This window comes from Haliotis cracherodii, unplaced genomic scaffold (assembly GCF_022045235.1).
Source record: "Haliotis cracherodii isolate W230 unplaced genomic scaffold, xgHalCrac1.p SCAF_1, whole genome shotgun sequence".
NCBI classification, from domain to species: Eukaryota; Metazoa; Mollusca; class Gastropoda; order Lepetellida; family Haliotidae; genus Haliotis; species Haliotis cracherodii.
The window spans coordinates 16,934,775-16,962,139 of NW_027266264.1; the positions used below are offsets into that span (position 1 = coordinate 16,934,775).

The 27,365-nt window shown below is 42.8% G+C and overlaps 1 protein-coding gene across 2 annotated transcripts in view; it reads right to left on the minus strand.

Moving 5' to 3' along the window:
• LOC139473647 (high affinity cAMP-specific and IBMX-insensitive 3',5'-cyclic phosphodiesterase 8B-like) overlaps positions 1 to 27,365 on the minus strand; it is a 229,089-nt gene that overhangs the window by 106,789 nt on the left and 94,935 nt on the right. The window contains exon 1 of one of the 2 annotated variants that reach the window (XM_071256330.1): positions 14,230 to 15,016. The exons of the other annotated variant lie outside the window; for it this stretch is intronic. Coding sequence (XP_071112431.1) covers positions 14,230 to 14,436 — 207 coding nt within the window. The 5' untranslated portion in view covers positions 14,437 to 15,016. Of the gene's footprint in view, positions 1 to 14,229; positions 15,017 to 27,365 lie in introns of those variants that run through there. 2 annotated transcript variants of the gene reach the window in all.

A 27,365-nucleotide genomic window follows, 5' to 3' on the forward strand; every position in this document is an offset into this window, starting at 1 on the left:
CCCGTGGTGGTGTGTACTGTGTACCCCCGTGGTGGTGTGTACTATGTACCCCCGTGGTGGTGTGTACTATGTACCCCGTGGTTGTGTGTACTATACACCCCCGTGGTGGTGTGTACTATGTACCCCGGTGGTTGTATGTACTGTGTACCCCCGTGGTTGTGTGTGCTATGTACCCCCGTGGTGGTGTGTACTATGTACCCCGTGGTTGTGTGTAGTATGTACCCCGTGGTTGTGTGTACTATGCACCCCCGTGGTGGTGTGTACTATGTACCCCGGTGGTTGTATGTACTGTGTACCCCCGTGGTTGTGTGTGCTATGTACCCCCGTGGTTGTGTGTGCTATGTACCCCGTGGTGGTGTGTACTATGTACCCCCGTGGTTGTGTGTACTATGTACCCCGTGGTTGTGTGTACTATGCACCCCCGTGGTGGTGTGTGCTATGTACCCCAGTGGTTGTGTGTACTATGTACCCCGGTGGTTGTGTGTATTGTGTACCCCCGTGGTGGTGTGTACTATGTACCCCAGTGGTTGTGTGTACTATGTACCCCCGTGGTTGTGTGTACTATGTACCCCGTGGTTGTGTGTACTGTATACCCCCGTGGTGGTGTGTACTATGTACCCCGTGGTGGTGTGTACTATGTACCCCGTGGTGGTGTGTACTATGCACCCCCGTGGTGGTGTGTACTATGTACCCCGTGGTGGTGTGTACTATGTACCCCGTGGTGGTGTGTACTATGCACCCCCGTGGTGGTGTGTACTATGTACCCCCGTGGTTGTGTGTACTGTGTACCCCCGTGGTTGTGTGTACTGTGTACCCCCGTGGTTGTGTGTACTATGTACCCCCGTGGTGGTGTGTACTATGTACCCCGCGGTGTTTTGTACTACTATGTAACACCGGCGGCAATACTATCATGCATTGACATTACACACTAAACGTGCACTGCCTCCTTGAACCAAAATAAACCAGTATTGGCCAATTTTATCCCAGCAAAGTGTGTTTAGTTAACATTTGCGGAACAATGTCAGACATGCGGTCTTACCAACTCGATATTGAGAAGCAGAGTGTATTAAGGTAACCTTGGTTTATTTCGATATATAATGAGACTCTCACTACTCTACGTGGTCTGCATAAATTGCGCTGGTCAAGGTGTTCTACATATATATCTGAAGGCTGACTTAGGAGGTATCTCTGCTTGTAGTCGTGATGAAGGTGCTCTACATATTTGTCTATAGGTTGACTTAGGAGGTATCTCTGCAGGTGGACGTGGTCAAGGTGTTCCACATATATGTCTGTAGGCTGACTTAGGAGGTATCTCTGCTTGTGGACGTGGTCAAGGTGTTACATATATATGTCTTTAGGCTGACTTAGGAGGTATCTCTGCTGGTGGTCGTTGTCTCCGTAGCCGTGGACGGGCCCTGGCCTGCGTCGTAATGTTGACACCGTCGGCGATTGTGTGTATGTGTATAGATAGTTGTGTTCTCCGTAAAGCTTACACGTGCAAATGTGAAGGCGGATAGATTATACAGTTAGGTTTATTCTCCACCCTGCGATCGCCTGAAGATATGACTTGCACTTCCCAGAACATTTCACGTTGACCCAAGTGAAGATAAAGTTTACTCCTCCAGAAACAGTGGGCCGCGATTATCAAATATACGACGTTTAATCCACTCGTGTTTAAAGTTCAGTGGATACATACCGACTTTTCAAAGCGAAAATGATTTGCACAATAAGTCGTGTGGCTCTCGCTGGGAAAGCCTTTCAATATCCACAAAAAAACAGATTTAAACATCAACGTTGCTATTTACATAACTAACAGAAAGCAATAAATAAATGTGTTACTAATCTGTTACGTGGACAGATGTCAATTGCAGTCATCATCTCTGCGTGAATGAAAATCCGATAAGGATCGAATTTCTGATTCATAAAGCAAGCGATGTGGGGTTTTATGTTAAATCTAACGAGACGGTACGAAACTCAAGATGCAAAATTTTAATCACTCTACTCATAAATCACGCCGTTTAGATATCATGAAATAAATCAACTTAAGTTGACGTGAAACATCAGTTTCAAGAAGTTGTTCAATAAAATAACGCCGATAAAATGATATGCCTGGGTTTGAAACGCCAATCCATCAATCTCATCATGTCACGGTGATTTAAAGTTATTTCATCGTGTGTGTGGGGGTGGGGGGTGGGGGTGGGGGTGGGGGGGCTTCACCACAGTGGTACACGTCTACGACCCACGTTGTGTCTCTTTGGCATATTACTACTACTACTACTACTACTACTACTACTACTACTACTACGTGTAAGTTGCATAATACCACACGCAATGTGTGCTCAAAGCGTTACATTATTTTTCCCGTGGTCATTGGATCAATGTACACACGATTTTCATTCTCAGTTCTGAAATTGACACGGTTGAGAAAAATTTAAAGTTCATCCTCAGTTATTGCAAGTTGTCCGAAGCTATATGGTACAGAGTCCGTCTCTGTCGCTCTCGCTGAGTAACGAAAGATATCTGACACAGAAAATAGTTCCGTCCCCGAAGTCGATTTCTTCCAAAGTGACACATAGGACGCAGTAGCCAATCACATTGTCCACTGAACATGCATTAGGAAGATGAAAGAAAGTTCCGCCAAGGCAGAAAGAAGTTCCCGGCTAAAAAATGGCTGCACGTTACATCAGAGGGGCCTTTCTGAAGTTAACTGCTCTGTGTGTTTAACCAATCACGACATTCACCCTTGTCCAATCACTGCACGTTAATATCTAAAATTAGTTAAGTGCCACAAGAATGACAACTTTCATTACATTGCCACTCTCAAATCGTCTTTGTGCCTATTAGGTTAACGCAATTGTGTTGACGAGAAAAATATCTTCAACAAATCTTAACAGATCCATAGATTTGAGAGATCACTAGATGTGACATACATAAGTTCATTCTGCACTGAAAGATCACAACGATTTTAAAGGGGTTTACAATTCATTTCCCTCTTTTCAAGAGGTCTGTATATTCCTGAAAAAGGAACGTTGATCACAGAAAAAATGTATTAACGTTGCGCTATATTTGACAATCACCTCTGTCTCCAAGTATACCGATTGTCAACTTGTCAAAGTTTATCGAAATAATTCACAGGTTCCACTGTCATTACGAATACTGACCCGTGAAGATCCGGGGTAGAATCAAATAATCATTCTATTCAGATATGCGTTTCTATAACAACGGAAACTAACAAGCATCATAGAAATTTGTTTCATCGAGTTACCACAATAGTTTAAGTGTGGATCTCATCAGCAGGGCCCGTGAAGATCCGGGGTAGAATAGGTCTTCAGCAACCCTTGCTTGCCGTAAAAGGCGACTATGCTTGTCGCAAGAGGCGACTAACGGGATCGGGTGGTCAGCTTTGCTGACTTGTATGATGCATGTCATCGTATCCCTATTGCGTGGATCGATGCTCCTGTTATTACTCACTGGATTGTCTGGTCCAGACTCAGTTATTTACAGACCGCCGTCATATAGCTGGAATATTGCTGAGTGCGGCGTTAAACAACAAACAAACAAACAAACAAACAACATTACGAATACTGTGACCAAACTACTTTGTACTTTACAATCACGAAACGTTACAGTAACTATGGAGTGATATTTTACAAGAAGCGAACTACATTGAGTGGTGGAGATATGACAAGAAAAGGGTGAGTGAGTGAGTATGGTTTTACGCCACTTTTAGCAATATTCCAGCAATATCACGGCGGGGGACACTAGAAATGGGCTTCACACATTGTTCCCATGTCGGGAAGCGAACCCGGGTCTTCGGCGTGACGAGCGAACGCTTTAACCACTAGGCTACCCGACCGCCCCGACAAGAAAAGGGAGGCGAGTGTATGTCTTCGTGTGGTGAGTGTGTCACATGTTCATTGTCATCGTTTGGGTGTTATGTGTTTTTGTTGCGCTCATCTTATCTTCAACAAGATTCAAAACGTTTGACAAATCCTTCTCTTTAAACATTGACACCCTGTATGTTTAAAGACATCACGCAAAAACTACACATAGTTTCATTAAAAGATAATATCATGTTTCCATTCATTCCAGGTTAATACTCAGCAGCTAGACCCTGGTGGTCCGTCGTAAACTGGACATTCTACACACTGAACGCAACAATAATCATACGGCACTGTAGCCAAGTAAGTAGATTCCAGTGTCAAGTAGGAATTCGACGTAATAAGCGCCCAGGGCGCCCTGAAAATTAGGAATAGGGGGCTCTTATTAGAATATAATTTTAGTGAAAAAAAACAGGGTTGAAAGATCGTAAATTTAATGGTTTATGCTGACAGCCTGAAATAATACAAAAGAAAAATCTGTGCGTATTATACACGACATATATTTTCCGGAATTTAATTGCCTATAATTAAGGGTGCATATAACACACGAGTGCGTATTATACACGAATAAATAAGTCTTGTGTACATTGATCACTCGGAAGGGGTGCTAATTGGGATTGTTCACTAGCCAATACATTAACAAATATCTCCGTAGGCTCTTTTTACGTCGAATACGGTATATGGTGCGATACATAATTTTTTCCTATTGAAGCATCGAGAACGGGTCATTATCTCTCAGTGAGTGGACACGAGGTGAGTGAGTGAGCGAAATTGTCACGACATTGTTCTCGTGTTTAAACGTCATAGGACCAAGCCACCATGGGTGTTCATGACGTGATTAATGGTATCCACGCTCTTTGTAGGCCATGATCGTCACGTGGAATATGGAATCCACGCTCTTTGTAGGCCATGATCGTCACGTGGAATATGGAATCCACGCTCTTTGTAGGCCATGATCGTCACGTGGAATATGGAACCCACCGTCTTTGTAGGCCATGATCATCACATGGAATATGGAAATAACAAATACATTGTGTACATTTTGAACCAAAATTATGTCCGAGTCTTTTACAGTTTTGGGCTTCACAGAAAGAGATGAATATCAATCAATAATATCTCAATTAAATACCATATTAACGTAATGTATTTGGTCCAAAAATATTAATTTGATTTGCCATATATAATACTTTGGTTTCAACGGAGAGAAACACATTACATGATGCAGGCCGTGAGCCCAAGAATGACCCCAAACAATAACATGTATTCGAATGGATGTGCGGTTCAAACAAGTGATCAACGGATCCTGGCTTTGCAAAGAGACTTAACTCAACACAGCGAACTGTGCGCTCCATGTCACTATACGCCCTGCTTCAGTAAAAAACAGTGACAACATTGCATGTCTTGTACTAATCATCTATGACTGAAGAACATCAGACTTTCCTTGCGAGAAACCAACATTATCAAAATGCATATGAATCTGAAGGAAATATTCTAATAATGATACAACTCTGACAATATTCATGTAAAAAATAATCCTCCCTGAGGATGTATCGCGAGTTTACCTAAGCCGTAATAGTTCACTATAATGTAACTCATACCATATTCCAGTAGTATAAACGCTCCTAAAGACGCAAGGAACAATAAAACATATGCATATGGCACATGAAATTTACGGTCGTTTAACTGCGGATTAGATACCTCTTATTTTAATTTGGAATCCACGACAAGAACGCTTTAGATCAGTACTCTTTTGGAACGCGTAATTACACATGGGTAAAAGGTCAACTATCTTAGACCATTCCGAATAGGGGTCACAGGTAGTAAAAAGGGTTACAAACAAATCTGACTGAATATTGGAGCTGAAGATGAGCCGGCCTTATGTGTCACGCGAGACTGCACGGTTAGTGTATGTTCTGCTGAATTGTACGAGGCGTTTTCAATTATCCAAAGGTCACACACCCCTTCTTAGCTATATAGTTTGCTAAGTTGAATCATTTTTTTTATTAAAACATCTCTATGACATCATGTAATATCCACAACACAAGATTTCACTATTACGCGATAGCTTGGATGTGAGGCTTAGAACTCACCTACAACCCTCAAATTTGCTCTGAACCTGACTTCATCATGCATCAGCGTACCAGTGAGTCAAACATATAACAGAGTCTGATACAGTTCTTATGGGTTATCGGAAGCCATCGTTACAACCATCGATAAATAGGCCATGGATAGATCGATGTATTCACACGCACGTCCTTGTGTGAAAGGTTGTTAACTTTGAGGTATCTAATGGAGTTAGATACCTGATTTTAATGTTATTTTGATCAGAGTCACACTCCCTTCAGAGTCTTGACACGCATATTAAAACACTGTATGCAAGTTTGGAGCCGCGACGTCATCACAGAGCGGCACTGTGTTATTGTTTTAACGCCGATGCACGCAAACCTTGCGACCATGCTTCTATTTGCGATATGTATCCTTCATTAGATGAGGGTTGCGAAGTCGCCAATCACGATGTTGTCTATGCAGCGACCCCTGGTCCACAGTATATACTATGACCCTGGGATCGCTGCATAAACAAGTACAGTAAACTACGGTTATAACGAACTCAAAGGGACCAGTGATTTTAGTTCGTAATAACCGTAGTTCGTTATAAGCATATAAACAGCATATATACATCAAATGGCCGGGACTAAAAAATAAGTTCGTTATATCCGTCAGTTCGTTATAAGCGTGTTCGTTATAAACGTAGTTTACTGAATATGACCCTGGCCCACTGCCTATTGTGATCCAACGTCGGCTATGATCTTAAGGGGCGGTGGAGTAGGCTATAGGTTAAGGCGTTGGCACGTCAGCGTAGGCCTGGTTTCGATTCCCAAATGGGAACAAAGTGTGAAGACCATTTTCCGGTGTCCCCTGTCGTGATATTGTTGGAATATAGCTAAAAGCGGCGTAAAACAATATTCATTCACTATGATCTTACGTTAATCACCTCAACGTGAAAGCAGATTCCGTAGAGCAACGGCAAATTCAAAACGTCAACGAAGAGAATAATCAGTCTCGGTTTTGTGTCAAAACAGATAAATGGATCGTTGAAAATCGGCGATGACACCCAGTGCCCGCAATAAAAAAGGTAAGCACATATCACGGGAGGCCTGAGCCATCGACACGTGAAGTGTCCTATGAGAGGATGATTGATCTGGCTCACGTGGACAAATCTCTAACATATCGAATAACCCGGTCAATGCTCTGATGACGTCTGTGTTCAGTTTTCTCAAACAGATTTCAATACAGTTGTATATTTACTGATATAAAAAATCAAACTACCTATACACACGTACTGAACGCATCACTAACATACTTGCTATGTACATTGATTTAACACAGATGTCAATCTGGACAACACAAACGATACCGGCAGTACTAGTGATTCATATTCTCACAATTGAGTCGAAGCAAATGTGTTTGAGTTAGTATTAAGAAGAAAGGCATTTCTCTATCTCCCCGCCAGTGTACTTAATCATGATTTGGAAGTGTCTTACTCTAATGTTTACACGGAGAACATGAATTCATCAGAAAAAAGTGCTTGTGCGAGACAGACAGGTCCACGGGAAGGTTGCTTGCGTATTGAATTGATGGATGAGTCCAGTTATCACATAATGCTATATCTGTATCTGTGGGGGTGCTCGCGGGGGTGTAGGGGGGACGTCAAAATGCACGCGTGATAAAAAACGATCTTGGGAGATTATTTAAAACTGGAAGAGTTTATGGGCAAGAGGAAGAGCGATCAGCTAGAGAGTAGGAGACACTTAAGAAACGAGTGAGTATTGTTTGATGCCGCTTTGAACATTATTTCAATTAAATTACGGCACGTGGGCTCTTGATTCAAGAGCGCAGAAGGAGGAAATCGTGTCGGAGATACTGTATCCCTACTTACACACCAGTTAACGAAACAAACATCACAGCAAACAGTAAATCTGGGACAAATATTCAACCTTGAATATCCCAACTCTGTGGAAAAAACACATCCGTGGCTGGTTGGAAAAATGGTCGATAACAAATAATTAGACACAAAGCATTTGCGATAAGATTGAAGAGTCATTAACACACGGCCTACGGAGCAATTCTACCCTACTCCCCAACCCCACTCGCCCCCATGCACTCACCCACCCACACCCACACCCGCACCCACACCCACACCCACACCCACACCCGCACCCACACCCGCACCCGCACCCACACCCGCACCCACACCCGCACCCACACCCGCACCCACACCCCCACCCACACCCGCACCCACACCCCCACCCACACCCACACCCGCACCCACACCCACACCCGCACCCACACCCGCACCCACACCCGCACCCACACCCCCACCCACACCCACACCCACACCCGCACCCGCACCCGCACCCACACCCACACCCACACCCACACCCGCACCCGCACCCACACCCACACCCACACCCACACCCACACCCACACCCGCACCGGCACCCACACCCACACCCGCACCCACATACCCAAGGCGTCTTCCAAGTACCGTAAACCGGTCTTCTTTGAGAGGGGATCGTATATTTGCCACGATATACGTAATCGCCTGACAAACTACACTGACTAGATGAGACCACGTCGAAATAAATTGTTTACGATAAAAGGTGATTCCGCTCGCGTTTCTTCGCGATCAGCTGGAAGAAATACAATAAACATTGATTTTCAAGTATCACTTTCAGTCCGACTATAACGCCTGGGACGGATACATATTTACCTCTCGGTTGACGATGAGGCCATACCCAATATCACGACAATACTTGAGGTTACACTTGGGGAACTTGATCAAATTTCCTCGAAATACCCGGTTCATTTGCATTCGTTCATTCTTATTATAATATTAAATATGATAATCTTCTATAATTGTTTCTATGAAGCAGTCCTGCCGTGGTGTCCTAACGGGTTAGATAGAGATGGCAAGTCATTTTTTTCATTCGGAAAACATCTTTGATGCTAATTCGTTTTTTGACAAGTTTTTGACATTTGCACATTCATAAGCATTCGTGACCAACTCGTGTTATTCCGGGACAAGCCGAATAGCGACTCGTGCCCCTCTCATGGCCATTTTTGCGACCGGGCTCCGTCTTAGAGCATACCTAAAATAATTGTCAACTCGTTGCGTAATGATTCACACATCTTTACCCATATATTATAATATATATTTCAGATGCAATTTAAAGCACAGCTGGACATGCGGAATTATACAGTATGACCGAACACATTTAACTGTCTCTTGGGTATATTTTTAGATGCAAGACATATGTAAAACCAAAAATTATTTCTGAGGAGATTCTTTGACGAAGAACTTGAAATCATACGCGCATTCTGATTAGTTTGTCGTATTTTCGCACATAACATTCATCGATAGGGGGACGAGTCTTCTTGCAGATTACGGAAAGGGGCGAGTGCTGACGAATGATTCATAAGAGTACCGGTCGGCAGTCATTGTGAAACAAAGAGTTGGACTACAGGATTCAACGAACAAAGAACGGCTTCTCGTTACGAGGTGTCAAGGTACGGTGTCGTTCATGTCCTAGCCTAGTGTCCTAGTCGCTCATGTCCAAGCCAAAGTCGTAAACATAATCTCCCCGCAGTATTTAAAGCATCACCCACTGTACAGAGCTTGGCCTGTTCGGTCCGAGTTCGTAAACTTGGCTCCGTCTCTCGGATCTGCGCATACCAGATCGCGTACCATTCCAGTATTATAACAGAGTTTACACGTGTTACGTGATCTTTCATCATGTATGCATAATCTCTTTGAAACAACATTACCTCAAACTGAATTCCGTAAAGGATGTTTTATTAAAACCAAACCTGGTCCAGAACGAGCAACACTGAATATGATCTACGTCGTGTTTCTGTAAGCATGACATGCAAGTCTGGTGTGAATGACATTCCACATACCAGTCACACTGGTCGAGGAACAGTGTGTTCTGATAAGAACCAAATGTATACTTGACCTCCCTCGACTAATGAAGAATCTCCCACACGCCTCTATTCCAAGTTGTACATACAGTGTATTAGTGAGTGAGTGAGTTTGGTTTTACGCCGCTTTTAGCAATATTCCAGCAATATCACGGCGGGGAACACCAGAAATGGGCTTCACACATCGTACCCATGTCTGGGTTTGAACCCGGGTCTTCGGCGTGACGAGCGAACGCTTTAACCACTAGGCTACCCGACCGCCCCTACAGTGTATTAACATTCTTTACGAGGTGTTTTTTGAAATACCAAGTTGCCCAAACTCGCCACATCGTCACTGACGTTTACACGATGGAACACAACTTGGTCACTGGTAAGGTGATGCTTTCCGGGAGTATATTTCATTTATTGCTAATTCATGCCTCCCAGGTCAATATTTGTATAACCTCCTTGGTCAATATCTTTTCAAAATTAATAAAACTTATTTATCACAGAGGAAATGTGTTTAACGTTTAACGAAGTTTCTGTCAGCTAACTTGCAATGTTTAGTTGTAAGCGATTTCTACCTCCCTGTAACAGGACAGTAGTCTTAAACATTAATAACGTTGGTCAGTTTAATCATCCCAACATGCCAATAGTAATCAGTCCGCATTATCATCAACACAGCCTACTGACGGGATCCCACAGACCAGGTTACACGAATCCAATATGTTATGAACAGTTTGTCTTTACAATTTACCATAACTATGACTGGATGTCCCAGTCGTGTCATCAATCTGTTTAATCAAAACCTCTGTTCACCGGGCTCACAGTCAAAGCTTTTGTGTCGCGCTGGCAGCGACAAACAGTTTATTAACACTTGGTTCATCGAATCACCTCTCGTACCGTCAACCACAATCACCTCATCAACATGGCCAACGTGTATCGTTACCACCTGCAACTTACATCACCCCTTCTGATGGACACATGCAGGACCACAGGTGTGTCATTAAACTCGCCCCAGAGGTTTGGGTCTGACATTCTATACTGTAATTATCGCCATGGTCAAAGAGTAAGCAGGTGTGGATTGGCGAAGTAATAAACGAGGACTGGCGTTTACTTCGCGGATATCACTCAAATAATTCCATCCCTGTAGTTTGTTTGAGTTGATTTTTGTTTTCGGGAATATAAAATTTAAGAAATGTCAAACTGATTGCTCTCGGGGTATAATTTGAGGTTAGGGTAAATGTTGGGTCCCCCCCCCCCCCCCCCCCCTCTCCCCCACGGATTATTTTTATATAGAAAACAGTTTTATTTGGATCAAGTTGGTGACAATATTTGCCTCCCCCAACCCACCCCCGTCAAAAAAATTAACTACGGCCTTGGGGTCATATAAATGAACGCACCATGCATGTGTTCACACACTGGCATGACATACCTGCGACCGAATCAGGATGTTGGGTGTATTCGACACGCCATGACACTAGTACATCCATAACATAAAACCGAGAGCATACAAGTTACAAGTGGGAAGTAGAGGGTTGGTTGTGGCGAGGGGGTTGTATTAGACCTGGCAGTATGTACAGTGATATATGTATTCAAGAGTTCCACAGACAACATGGTAATCTCTGTGGGGGCACATTGGCGAGGTCTGCTTCAGACTACACATTATGTTTCAGCTGTGTAATTACATGTAATGAACTGAGGGGCTCTTTCCGTGACGGCAGGAGACTACTACCCCGCGGCCTGAGACGCAGGCCGGAAATGTAGCCGTACAAAAACCCGGACTCACGGTAATGGGGTATAGTTCCATCAAGGTCAGGTAATCACAAGCTTTGCGCCCCGACGTTTAAAATATAAATGAAAAATGAAATTATAAGACATATTGATACTACTAATCGAAAAATACTAAACTGAACATTAGAAAAAAAATGCATCATGCATGTATGTGTCAAGGGAAGATAAACAAGCATGGGGCCATGCAACTGACATTTTACACGAACAACTATTTGCTGGTATAAAATATAAGTTGCATGGCCCTGTGTTAAAAATGTAAGTCTTAGTTCTACAATAGAGCATTGTTTCCGTTAATCACGGAATAGTCATTAGTATCTCCGCATTGGGCTAGTCATGATCGTGACCATGTAATGACAGCTTAGTTCCATTAGCCATTTGTGATGAAATATTAAGAATACTCGTGGTATCTATTCCGTATAACGTAGAGAGTACAACAATCACCCATACTAGCATTCAACATATACGACTGTAGTGTACTCCAATATGATGTATGCAGCCAATATAGCATAGTTCAGTTGGATTATAACGCGATATGGACGTATGTAGCTAGACTAACATCTAGTCTCTGAAATGAAAACATCTTACAGAAAAAAACTGTTGTTAAATTATCTTTAAACAAATCTAATAAATAGGAGCCCAGAGACTGCAGTAATCTAGACTTGCCAAATATCATAGATTTGCATGGGCTGTATTTGATATATTTGTTTCAGGTTCTGTATGACAGACTTGTATGTAGCCTATAATATCTAGCCCGTATATAGTGTCTAATCCGACTTGGTGTATAACGCTTAATGGACGTATATAGTCTTCATTGTCTTGTCCGTGTTGGTGTATAACGCTATATGGACGTATATAGCCTATAGTGTCTAATCCGACTTGGTGTATAACGCTTAATGGACGTATATAGTCTTTATTGTCTTGTCCGTGTTGGTGTATAACGCTATATGGACGTATATAGCCTATAGTGTCTAATCCGACTTGGTGTATAACGCTATATGGACGTATATAGTCTTTATTGTCTTGTCCGTGTTGGTGTATAACGCTATATGGACGTATATAGCCTATAGTGTCTAATCCGACTTGGTGTATAACGCTTAATGGACGTATATAGTCTTTATTGTCTTGTCCGTGTTGGTGTATAACGCTATATGGACGTATATAGCCTATAGTGTCTAATCCGACTTGGTGTATAACGCTTAATGGACGTATATAGTCTTTATTGTCTTGTCCGTGTTGGTGTATAACGCTATATGGACGTATATAGCCTATAGTGTCTAATCCGACTTGGTGTATAACGCTTAATGGACGTATATAGTCTTTATTGTCTTGTCCGTGTTGGTGTATAACGCTATATGGACGTATATAGCCTATAGTGTCTAATCCGACTTGGTGTATAACGCTTAATGGACGTATATAGTCTTTATTGTCTTGTCCGTGTTGGTGTATAACGCTATATGGACGTATATAGCCTATAGTGTCTAATCCGACTTGGTGTATAACGCTTAATGGACGTATATAGTCTTTATTGTCTTGTCCGTGTTGGTGTATAACGCTATATGGACGTATATAGCCTATAGTGTCTAATCCGACTTGGTGTATAACGCTTAATGGACGTATATAGTCTTTATTGTCTTGTCCGTGTTGGTGTATAACGCTATATGGACGTATATAGCCTATAGTGTCTAATCCGACTTGGTGTATAACGCTTAATGGACGTATATAGTCTTTATTGTCTTGTCCGTGTTGGTGTATAACGCTATATGGACGTATATAGCCTATAGTGTCTAATCCGACTTGGTGTATAACGCTTAATGGACGTATATAGTCTTTATTGTCTTGTCCGTGTTGGTGTATAACGCTATATGGACGTATATAGCCTATAGTGTCTATTCCGAGTTGGTGTATAAGGCTTTATGGAAGCGCAGGAAGATGTTTATTCTACGTGGTGCGATGGCCATGTTGTCGTCTTGCAGGCAGTTAACGTGTGTTATGTTACACGAGATATATCGGGTCGGTGTCAACGGAGGCCACCTAAACCACTCCGTAACCGCAAGCCACATGTTTAGATTTATCAGCACTGGTTTAACTACAAAAAAACAACCAGCACGTGTCGATACCGCTATGAAAACATGTCGCGGGGTTTAGCGGTGTCTGTTGAACCAGATATCTTTACGACCATAACATTTCGGTATAATGTAAGCACACAGTTTAATTCCATGGTATCGTGTTAAGATTACACAAATATTTCAGCTGTGTGAGACATTATGATAAATGCTGCTTTTCTAGAGATTATTTCATGGCATTCTTTCCTATTTAGTCTGTGTTAAAACCATTGCTGTCATAGAACATGATTAATAATTTCTGTTCACATCATACGTTATTGCAGGTGTTAGTTAAGCTATAAGCACATGGATGAACATACGGCATGGCAGCTGCCTTCATAACGTCCGTGAAAAAATGTAATAATGACAATATATCGGACCTTTCTACAAACGACACAATTTCATAATAACACTTTCCATGGAGCATGTTCAACGCTAAAACGGAAACAAAAATACCTTGACAGTGTCCCGTATTATCGGCCATAAAAACTTACAGGAATCTTCATATTTGGTTTCCCCGAGATAGATCCGGCGTAAGGGGACGACACACTTGCGTCCGTTACTTCCGTACGTATGATCTGTCCGTGTGCGGCGTGGTAGGTGGTGGTGCTGTAAGATGGGCGTGGTGAGTTAGAGTCATCCGACTCGCGACAGTAGACTACCCCAGTCTGTGAGACATGAATACTGGGTGTGCACCCCATCCCCTTGCTCACTCCTCCTGAAACGATGCCGAAGGGGTGGATTTAGTCGCCGTCAGCAGTCCCGGACACTGTTAGGGTGGCTACCATTCTGGGTCTGTTCCGTGTAATCCTTTCCGTAACATAGGTTTATCCACAATATGTCAAGTTGCGGCACGGAATAGCGACGTGGTAATATTTATATGATATTTAGGTACGAATCCCACCGAGAATTAATATCTCTGTACACAGTCGTGGTTTAGATACGGTGTATCATAGTACAGTTCCTCCAGATCTGTCGACATGAATGGGCACTGAGAACGCTTATCATGGGTTAGATGAGTTAGTCAGAACTTGACTGACTGGCTATAAAGTAGACCCTCTCTCTAGAGGTCAGATTGCGCCTCACACTTGTAGCTCCAGGTCTAGTACAGTTCCAGAGAGATTGAACGCCGGCACACTAGAGAGCCGGTGGTGGCTCTGTTGCAACACATTCCTGCTGTACTCGCCAGTGTCAGCGAGGCAAGTCACTATAGAACCAGACTAGCCACAACAGTGTATTACCCAGGCGAGTGGAAATATTACAGAAACAGACCAATATTGGTTAACATGGGAACGACGATGTCTCTGTGATGTCAACACTAAATTCGGCCGATCCACCAATCCGGTCCGTTCGACGACCACGTGACACCAGGGCGTGACGTCAATGAAACCCCGGCAAATATGATATTTGAGGTCGTTTTCGTCCTCGGGGCTGGACGCCACTAGCAGGAACAATCGCAATAATCACTTGGTAACTATCAATCGGAGATGAAACGTTGTCCAGTTCGATGGAAAGACCAGATCGACGACACGATGTCCGTGTAGACTTGAGGGTGTCACCAGTTTACGCCATAAGTGCGGGACCATATGTATTATACTGAAGAAGACATGTAAACAAGCCAGCACGCGCAGCCTCTGTTTTAGCTCCACCGGTAACAGTGAAATTGTGTCACCTTGTCGGGGATCAATTGAAGACAGCTACACTCTAACGCGCGTCTGTCATTCCCCACGCTTGCTCGTCGGTGTTATCGCTGCTCGCTCGTTGGCCAGCGTTCTCTCGGACACCACGGCTACAGTTCAACCAGGCCGGGAAGACCCTCCCTTCTACGACACCAATAACAACCGACGAACTGTTCGTCATCCAGCAACCGACAGCAGTGGGAGAAAATCGGCGTTAATTCAGCGAGGGCACCTTTAGAGTTGGACTTAGGAAAATCAATGAGGGTTCTAGATACAGCGTTTCAGAGCACAACCGAGAGGAGCAACAGGCAGTCTCAATTTAACTGTAGCTGCGTACAATTAAGGAACACGAGCCCTATTATTCTTCTGTCGTCTTGTTAAATGGGACATATTTTGCACGCGCAGTGGTCATGCACGTGCGACAGAAAATGGTACAAGGAACTTGGGTTTCTTAAATGGTGAGTGATGACGTCACAGAGTCAATAACAGCGAAAATGTAGCTTTACGGAAACGACTCTTCCCTGATTGAAACGTTGATTTTTTCATCAGATATTTTTAGCGGTCCTTCTGAACGATACAAGAGCCCAAGCACACAGTCAAGAATCTGATGAAACTAGTGTAGGTGTACGAGGTCGGTATATTTATTTATTACTTTAAAAAATAGGCATAGATTTTTTTTCAGTAATTGCGATATGTTAAGATGCCAAATACGTTACAAGGTTTGTGTCTAATGCGTTATGTCCATTAGTGCTGTACGATATGATGTGAAATGGTTAATTCCGAGTTTGCACGACATAAACGGATGTCATGGTGAGCTATATTTACACCAGGTATCAAATAATTATTCTATTCAGATATGCGTTTCTATAACAACGGAAACTAAGAAGCATTATAGAAATATGTTTCATCGAGTTACCACAATAGTTTAAGTGTGGATCTTATCAGCAGGACCCGTGAAGATCCGGGTAGAATAGGTCTTCAGCAACCCTTGCTTGCTGTAAAAGGCGACTATGCTTGTTGTAAGAGGCGACTAACGGTATCGGGTGGTCAGGCTCGCTGACTTGGTTGATTCATGTCATCGTATCCCAACTGCATGAATCGATGCTCATGATGTCAATCACTAGATTGTCTGGTCTAGACTCGATTATATGTAGACCGCCGGAATATTGCTGAGTGCGGCGTAAACAACAAACAAACAAACCAATATAATAAGTGATGCAGGTCTCAGACGTTTACCACCTCGGTGAAACCCACGAGCACGGGTATGGTGCTGACAAACCTGGAAACATAATCGGGGCGAACCTGGATTCGAACCCACAATCATAGGTTTCTGGCGTGCCCAAGGGACGCAACTCTGAACAGCGAATCGCGGCGCTTTAGACGACTGGGCCACCCGTGCCCCCTCAAATCATAACAATCACCATCGAATAACCATTTAACTTATGTTTGTGCCACCATCGAACATGGGTGTATACTTTCTTTTGCCAGGTAGTCTTAATATGGGTTGATAGAAAAATGCATTATGCGTAGATTTTGTAATGATATGCAGTCAAATCTCTTGTGAGATCCATTCATCGTAAAGAGTCGGAACAGTATAAATATAACTCATTGTAGTTGTTCTTCCTTGGTGCTCCCATAGCCACCAAGAACCCTCGTCAGTGTGAAATGTGTAGTTCATAGTATTGGACAATAGGCGATAACAACGTTTTGTCCAAGGAAAATACTGTAAATATGAAAATCAACAAGTCCGCGAAAGAGGAAGCTACAGGAAAACGTAGTCGTCATGATTACTTTTCAGTGAAACTTCCTGGCGGGATTTGACGTGGTAACTCCACATGAAACATGAAACATGTTGGCGGGATGTGAAATGTAACTCTCCGTGAAACATGAAACATGCTGGTGGGATGTGAAAGTAACTCCCCGTGAAACATGAAACAAGCTGGCAAGATGTGACGTGGTAACTCCCCGTGAAACATGAAACGTGCTGGCAAGATGTAACGTGGTACCTCCCCGTGAAACATGAAACATGCTGGCGGGATGTGACGTGGTAACTCCCCGTGAAACATGAAACATGCTGGCAAGATGTAACATGGTACCTCCCCGTGAAACATGAAACATGCTGGCGGGATGTGACATAGTAACTCCCCGTGAAACATGAAACATGCTGGCAGCATGTGACATAGTAACTCCCCGTGAAACATGAAACATGCTGGCAGCATGTGACGTGGTAACTCCCCGTGAAACATGCTGGCAAGATGTAACGTGGTAACTCCCCGTGAAACATGAAACATGCTGGCAAGATGTAACGTGGTACCTCCCCGTGAAACATGAAACATGCTGGCGGGATGTGACATAGTAACTCCCCGTGAAACATGAAACATGCTGGCAGCATGTGACGTGGTTACTCCCCGTGAAACATGAAACATGCTGGCAGCATGTGACGTGGTAACTCCCCGTGAAACATGAAACATGCTGGCAAGATGTAACATGGTACCTCCCCGTGAAACATGAAACATGCTGGCGGGATGTGACATAGTAACTCCCCGTGAAACATGAAACATGCTGGCAGCATGTGACGTGGTTACTCCCCGTGAAACATGAAACATGCTGGCAGCATGTGACGTGGTAACTCCCCGTGAAACATGAAACATGCTGGCGGGATGTGACATGGTAACTCCCCGTGAAACATGAAATATGCTGGCAGCATGTGACGTGGTAACTCCCCGTGAAACATGAAACATGCTGGCAGCATGTGACGTGGTAACTCCCCGTGAAACATGAAACATGCTGGCAGCATGTGACGTGGTAACTCCCCGTGAAACATGAAACATGCTGGCAGCATGTGACGTGGTAACTCCCCGTGAAACATGAAACATGCTAGCGGGATGTGACATGGTAACTCCCCGTGAAACATGAAACATGCTGGCAGGATGTGACGTGGTAACTCCCCGTGAAACATGAAACATGTAACTATACACACATGTATAGATTTGTATTGACATCTCGCAATGCACCGAATGTAGCGTAACTACCACTTTCTAACACAGAAGGTTGAACAGTATATGGTGTACTTCCAGTTCCCTGATGCAGGATTACCTGTACACTTATAACGGGAGAGCTGCGGTCTCGGCTACCGCCGTCTCGATGTTCCTCCATCAAAGATATAAGTATAACAGGATCTTAATATTGCTGTTCCGTGTGCTGTGAATTATCTTCGCCGTCGTGGTTAATTTACCATCGTTAGCAAAGCTAAACAGCACATACAAATTTCAGGCAAAGGTAACATATAACCCATGTATCACAGAGACCAAAAGTCGTGGTTTCACAATGAGGTCATGGGGCTGTGTGAGGCCCTAGGATGGTAAAGAGAAATCACTTTCATTATGAAATCATGAAGTTACTTGCAGTGCTAAAGGACTGAAACCCGCTTTGTATTATTACCTTAGCGGCATCCATATATTAATTTCCGAAGGATAAAATAACCATACATCTCGATATAACCATACATCGGACGCACGCAGATGCCCCCCTTGATTTTTTATAGAAAACAATTTTATTTGAATCAAGTTGGGGGCAAGTGATACTTGTACAAATATTTGCCCCCCAGTGTAAAAGAAAGTTAACTACCGCCTTGGTAACCCTTCAACATCTGTTTGCAGCTGCGCCTTAAGCGGTTCTCTCTAATAATCTATATAAAACAGTGAGTTGTATGTTTATAAATCGCATTTCTTTTACATTTTCTCTGGGAAATAAACATTGTATGTATGAAAAGGGTGAGCTGTGATAGCTCATACCGGTCAACCGTCATCCATAATGCGCTATTACCCGTGAAGATCCGGGGTAGAATTGGTCTTCAGCAACCCATGCTTACTGTAAGGGGTGACTATGCTTGTCGTAAGAGGCGACTAACGGGATCGGGTGGTCAGGCTGGCTGACTTGGTTTATGCATGTCATCGATCCCAATTACGTGGATCGGTGCTCATGATGTCAATCACTGGATTGTCTGGTCCAGACTCGATTATTTACAGACCGCCGTCATATAGCTGGAATATTGCTGAGTGCGGCGTTAAACAACAAACAAACAAACAAACAATAACATCAACCATCACCCCTCTTCTCTGCGACATACCAAAAACATCCCAAATATAATTGCCGGGTTTACATTGTTTGACTGAAACAGTTAAACTTGAGTTAAGTTGCCACGGGCTTTGCTTACAATAACCAAACCATTTTAATTACGACGGAGAAACACATACGCTATAATCTCTGACCAACATCCTGTTTAATCACAATGTATTTCGTACACTTTGTAGGTTCTGATTGCGAACCAGTTGGCAAACGCCCTGGCAAAGAAACAAAACTTCAACCAGTATTGATGTTTAAAGGTCCTCTAAACACTAATATCCAATAGTGCCTCCATAGTTTATGACGCCATAATTTCGCCGCGTGGCGCTATGATCGGAGGGATTAACAGTGTACAGACAACAAGAGAGGGAAGCGGTAATATGGCAGTCTTAACTTCGTCACTGCAGGTGACTTCGACAGGCTAATTGTTCAACGCCGACTCCGTGCTACAAATCTGTTGCAGATTTCTTTCACTGTCACATAACTATAGCCGACAGATTTGATTTACGTTTCAAATTTAGATCTATTTTTTTACCATCATGCGTTCAGTTTTTTCAACCACTGCCATTTTGGAACCTTGGCTACATGTAATCTCTAGGCTGCGTGTGAGCGACAGGGTCAGTTATTATCTGTATTTCAACTGCCTCTGTTTATCCACGCTTTGACAATAGTGACTTTTGGTGGGATAACACTATTTAATATTAATCATACACTCCGAATCTCCTACACTTCAACACACGAGAATGCATTGAGGCTAAGTACCTCGTCGCAAGCGGACATGTTTGAAGCAGAGATCTGTCATTATTACGTCACGCAACTGCAGAGAAATGCAAGTCAAATTTACAGGAATGTTTGACTAACTTGAAAGTGAACACGACAAGTATAAGTTCAATCTGTAATTACACAACCATTTAGTTTCAGCAATTAAACGCTAACGACCTAGTACCTTTTACTTTGCGATACCACTGAACCAACATTACGATCATCTACATTTTATGTAAGGCCAGGCCAAAATGTATTTCTTGTTTCAACGATTTCTTGTTGTTAGGGTTGAGTTAAGTTTAATTTTCTTGTGTGGTACAAATACAAACAGAAACGTGTTGGTAGCTTCGTAATAAACCATGTTGGGGGGGGAGAGGTGGTGCTTGTTGGGTGGCTCGGGGAGGGGGGGGAGGTGGAAATGAGGTGTTACTTGACCAGCGTGTATTCCTTCGCTTCCAACAGTTCTCTTGTAGATTTCAAGAATATTTTATTGAAGTTTATTTTGTATATAATCATATCTAAATGTATGATGATAAATAGGGTGTTCTCGTTACGGGTAAAAGGAGGTATAGTGAAAATATTCCTTTCCCCCATCACTCGATGAGAGAAACATGATATTTCCCTCGATACATGGAATACCCGCTATTTATTACCCACGTGGTGAAGATACAGGTGGTAAGATACTAAATCCGTACGTCACACGTGTCGTTCAAGGCTGACCTCGTTTTATTTGTTTTGATTGGATAACCGTGACCTCTGTCACACCGGAACTATCGTTTTCATTCGCTTTCTCAACTACAAGTCACAACTAAAGGAATCTCTACAAGGCGAGACGTATACACACACTTTATTAAACCAATCAAGAGCGTCACACGCTTTGAATTGCTTTGCATTCCATAATTAGGTATGTATAGAGCTACTGCAGACATTATATAATCGAGCCAAACCTACATGCAATGTCTACAGATTGATCGAGGGTCACAATGAGCGTGACGCACCCGACCACTTTCGTGACTTTCAATTCAGGTAAAAGGTTAAGCGTGGTGAAATGAAGTCAGTTCAAACTATCTGGACAGATATCTAGACTTACGTTCGATGCTCCGGTTGTGCCATCAGTGTCGACATTCGAAGCGTATTTTGTGACATTGCTTGTTCATGAATGAAAATACACGACTGCACGACCAGATCACTAAAAGGGAACGTTTCCGATACAAATCATTCGAACACTCCGTAGAAAAGTGCCTGACTTCTGATTATGTGACCCAAAACACCCAAAACGTGAACAATAACATTCCCTATCTCTAGCGTCAAACGCTGTGAGTAGATCACGGTTGTCTTTCCTTATTCCGGTGGTGACCTTACCCTTCGTTCTAAGCTGTCACTGACATGCAAGCAGACTTGAGTTTGTTGATATTCACGTCTTCAGTATACGGTGGTACAGTTAGCATGAATGTCTTTGGCAAACACTCTGATTTCCCTCTTCCAAAATAGTACGGACAGGATATAAATTCTGTTGATAGATCAAGAAAACCGAACCATTTTGATTGCACAGCCGGGTCCCGCCAGTGCGATCGAGCGACCGTTGGTCCGATAATGCGCGGCGCTAATGTGACTTTTAAAATGCTCTTATAGGTGTCCTACGTACTAACAACAATGTGCTTGAATTACCATAAGTTGAAGAAATTCTTCAAAAAGGATCTTGAGCGTCGGTGCTGTTATGTATGCAAACTCAACAGCAAGAGCATATTGTTAATGCATATGCATAGAAATGTCAACAATGCCCATATTTGGGCATATATCAATATTCATGCTCAACCAGATTTTGCAACCGGTTTCACTTTGGTCTGTCAACGAACGAAAGTTGTTAAGTATTTACTCTTAAATATATATTTAACGTGGGTAATAAATAAAATACTACACTCATACCATTCTTACGAATCTCGCAAACTTTCGCTCGGTCACATACCAGAGAAAGTCAACTCGGTTTATTTTGTTTTTTTAAATAGTATCTAACGAGAATGAATGTAGTATTCTCTATCTATTACCTACAAACATATCGGGGTTTATAAAAAGCATATGTGCCCTAGGGTCATATCACGTCATGCGACAACAGTGTATTGTTTCCGTCATCCGGACGGCGTGGTTGACGTCATTCGAATCTTATTGTGACGTAAGAGCGGAATGACGTCAAACTATAAACAACGTCATAGCTGAAGATTGCTGACGTCATTGGACAAATGTGGTTTTCTTAGACGACTCAAAACGATTCAGAACAAATGGGTAATAAAGAAATCATTACACTCGCATGTGTGTCACACTGATTTTACGAAAGCTCGCGAAATACAAAAATTCTGACACTCGTTTCTTTATAACACACATCCTCGTATAATTATATTTATGTGTTTTTTTCCTTGCTACCGTTATCGCACAATTGAACCACGAAGTGTTCTTCCTATGTTACTGCAAATGGTCTGAAAGCAAATAAAGTTATTCTGATGGCTTAGCCTAGAACGCTCTTGCATTGGTTAAACGTTGAAAAACACTTTGCTGCAATTTAACAAAATTACCGTTCAGACAGACGTCATTTGTTAAATGCATCATTCACAGTGTTCACACGAAACAAGCAGAGCGGGCAAACGTGCTAGCTGGAGACACAATTCCAGAGTGTAGAGCCGAGAGTTTAATGACGTCACAATCGCCGATCGCCTTTGATCTGGCGCTTGATAAAACCGTGGTATAAGGACGAAATTTATTTTATAGCGTTGCCCATTTTCCCTCAAGACCCTATAACAACATTATCGGAAAACACCTCACATTCCGCAAAGTGAAAGAGTAAGACGGTCTTCAGGGGAATACGATGTGGTCACTGCAATGTAGCTGTATTATTGTTGAGAGGGGCATTTAAACTGCACTCGCGATTGTTTGAGGTGCTGTACCGTTGTTGTTTTTAAATCGTTAGAGAACATAACTTTCACAGAATGTCCGGGAATTGTAAAAAAAAAAACATTGCAGGAAATGTTATATTTACTGAAACATTGAAACAACGTTGAATTATATGTAATGCTGTTTATTATTTCTATACTATTCTTATTATTATTTAGACCCGTGAAGATCCGGGGTAGAATATGTCTTCAGCAACCCATGCTTGCCTTAAAAGGCGACTATGCTTGTCGTAAGAGGCGACTAATAGGATCGGGTGGTCAGGCTCGCTGACTTGGTTGATGCATGACATCGATCCAAATTGCGTGGATCGATGCTCATGATGTCAATCACTGGATTGTCTGGTCCAAAGTCGATTACTTACCGCCGTCATATAGCTGGAATATTGCTGAGTGCGGCGTTAAACAACAAACAAACAAAACAATATTATTATTTAGATTTTGTACTGCCATCCAGTGAGTTAATGTAGGTTTGGGCAGTAGTCGGCGATATCCGATCCATATCTTGATAACAATGATATAATCCTACTTTCGACACGCAAACCAGTTTCTGTAATATAATGGATATATCATGCTCTGAATAAATGTAATTTTAGTCGGTACGTTTTGTTTAGTTTTTAACGCCGTACTCAAACGGCTGAATGTAGATAATCAAGTCGGGACCAGACAATCCAGTGATGGACATCATGAGCATCGACCTAATCAATAGAGATACGATGAAATGCATGGACCAGTCACCGAGCCTGACGGTCGGTATATATATACTATTAGCATACGGTACTGGGGACCTGTTCTACCACTGAAGCCTTCATGGCAGTTTGTCGATGCAATTAGTACAAACATTCCTGCAATATGAGTACTTCATACTTCTTAAGGTTGTATTACGTAAATTATTGATCTGTTATTGGCGGCGGGGACAACAATCAGCAGTGCATACTAGTCGATAATGTTGTAGATGAGTTCCATCTGATGGATTACCGAAACCCAAATTACTATACACCGGATCATAGTTAAATACTGAATATCTTAAGGGTATTTCATAACCGTTTCTATTCATAACAGTTCGTTCGTATAATTTAGTTTCACGAATGCAACCCGTATTTGAGTAATACGACCTTTCCAGTTGAAATTATAATACGTAACACAATCACCATGTTGTTGGAAAGGAATCTATAAAGGTAAAAAAGAGAAGAAAAAAAACATTTAACCAAATAAAAACAACAGATGTGATCACAAGAGTGCGATCACATTTCGACATTTCACATGAATCGCTTGAAAGTCGAGATCAACTCGGTAGTTAGTACATAATTGCCCCGAGTCTTTGTTGTTTATGGTGACACCAGCTTCCGTCACCGTAATGCTGGATAATGATAGTTTACTGTGTAATGTATTTTACGGAAAAAACATTTTCCATAAATATGTCCATAGCATTCATCAAAACAGAAACACAATTGCAAGTATATTGCAATTACTATTTATCATGAAATAGAAAAACACCCCGCGACATAAATGGGAATTATGACATATAATATCCAAGTCAACTAGTGATGTGCTGGATAATGTTCAAACCTTCACGCATCAATACATAATGCATACATTCTTATAGACTGTCACGGGAAATCGAATCTCATTAAAATCATATCTTAGTTCTCGCTACCGCCAAACAAAGATCTGAGGACATCCCCTTAGGGGTCACGCCAGAACGACCTTTCATCCGACCAATTAGAGCGTCGCTTACCAGATCATGAAAGTGACGTTCGGAATGAGAATTCTGATAATGCATCCGCGAAAGGGGATATTCCGAACGATAGTTACGGGTTAGACGACTGAATCCATACAATGTAGACCATCTGTTAGCCATTCCAGAACGTCCTTTTGTTCAGGTTTCAAATTTGTAATCGAGAATACGTTGAAATAATTATGTTTCGAAGCGTAGTCGCCAATTTGAAATAAGTGCCCTAAAGCACGAGAAAGCTGCCTTCTGATTGGCTGGTCGACTTCTTGTCAGTCCTTCTATCGGTCGGTCAGAGTTCGCGCAGATCTTTGTTTAGCGGTAGCGAGAACTAAGATCTGATTTTAATGAGATTGTGGGAAATCAAAAAATGAAATCTCGTACCTAATACAAATGAATAGTGTTATTAAGAAACACTTTTATCTACAAATGTCCCCAAGATTTGGTCATTACCATATCAATACCCAGTCAATGTATTTTAATTAAGATATTACCATCGTATAGCTTATAATGAATACGTACCCTCGACTGTGTAGTCTTGGTGAGACATTGCATTCAGTGACGTTGACAACGTCAAGGTATCGTGTTGAATCGGTTTGGATCACTGTATTAACTTGATGTTTTCTTGATTCGCGTCCCAGCTGACACGTTACAGGGAGGAATACGTAACCTGCGTTACATCGAGGGGGTGGCTAATAACTAGTCATCATTAGTGGCGTGTGTTAAGTCGAGGTCATTTCATTATTAGTGGAGCTTTCAATGATTAATATAATTGCAGCAAGAATGATCAATCCATACAGCGATCAACAATAAGAATTAATGAGGGCTGGAAATGAGTGTTCGTGTTTGTGTGTGTGTGTGTGTGTGTGTGTGTGTTTGTGTGTGTGTGTGTGAGGGGGGGGGGGGGGGCGGTACGCGGGATGGGGTAGGGCGTTTGAGAGGGTAGGGGAATGTGTTGGGGTGATGGTGCATACGACGGAGAGGTTGGATGGGAAGGGTGGATTGGGGGTGGAAAAGGGTGCGATGAATGTGAATGTTGCGGGATGGGTGGGGCGAAAGAGGGAGGGAGGATGGAGGGAGGATAAAGCCTGGGGATGGTGGATGAGGTACGTTTGCTTCCATGTTTGTTTTTTTGTTTAACGCCGCACTATTCCAGCTATATGACGGCGGTCTGTAATGATTCGAGTCAGGACCAGACAATCCAGTTATTGATGTTATGAGTATTGATCCACGCAATCGGGATACGATGACATACATCAATCAAGGCAGCGAGCCTGACCACCCGATCCCGTTAGTTGCCTCTTATGACAAGCATTGTCGCCTCTTACGGCAAAACATTGGTTGCTGAAGACCTATTCTACCCCGGATCTTCACGGGTCTGGTGGAGGAGGTGCTAAATTAGAAACCACTCAGGGGTATGTTGACACGTGGTTAGTAATGTGTACATTGTATGAGGAAACCAATCTTAATTAAGTCCATATTTTCACTATTTCTACAAATGTTCAATTTCCAGTGAATATTTAAGCGCACAATCACCTTTTTCCGTTCGCATACACTCACCCTCTCATTGTTGCACCTCCTCTATCAGCCCATCGTCCGTCACCCCCATTTACTAAGTAGCAGATAATTCTAAACATTAGTCATGTCCTCACCAAACACTGCCCCTTCTCTTCTGACATACCGCACTCTCCCCATCCTCCACCCTCCTCATCTCTAACACCTTTACATTCCTCTCCGGTGTTTCCTCCTCCCCCGGGGGGCAGTCGTCTAAGGCGCCGCGATTCGCTGTGCAGAGTTGCGTCCCTTGGACACGCCAGAAACCCATGATTGTGGGTTCGAATCCCGGTTCGCCCCGATTATGTTTCTAGGTTTGTCAGCACCATACCCGTGCTCGTGGGTTTCACCGAAGTGGTAAACGTCTGAGACCTGCATCACTTCGGGTTTTCCTCCCACATTAAGCTGACACGCCGTGATATAACTGGAATACTGTTAAAAGCGGCGTAAAACCCAACTCACTCACTCACTCACTCCTCCTCCCCGACGCATAATCTTGAACTCTGTTTCAGCACCGTTATAACAAACCTGAAAGCAAAGCTAGACCTATTTATCTGAGCTTCTAACTCCCTTGTGACCTGTATTTGAATCCCGTAGAGCTGGTATTATCAGAATGCACGCGCCACCGAGGACGTAAAATGCGCGACGCGCTCTGTAAAGAAATGTACATTTTAGTGTTAATGAATAGCTCGCGACACGCGATCAGCCCATTGGCTTTTGAAGTTGCGAGATTCCCTCTGCTTTTAGCTAACAGCCGTCAGCAGAGAAATGCCCTATGAAAATTTCACTTACCCGTGCGAACAGATCTTGCCCTTTCCTTGCGTGCAAAGCAAACCTTT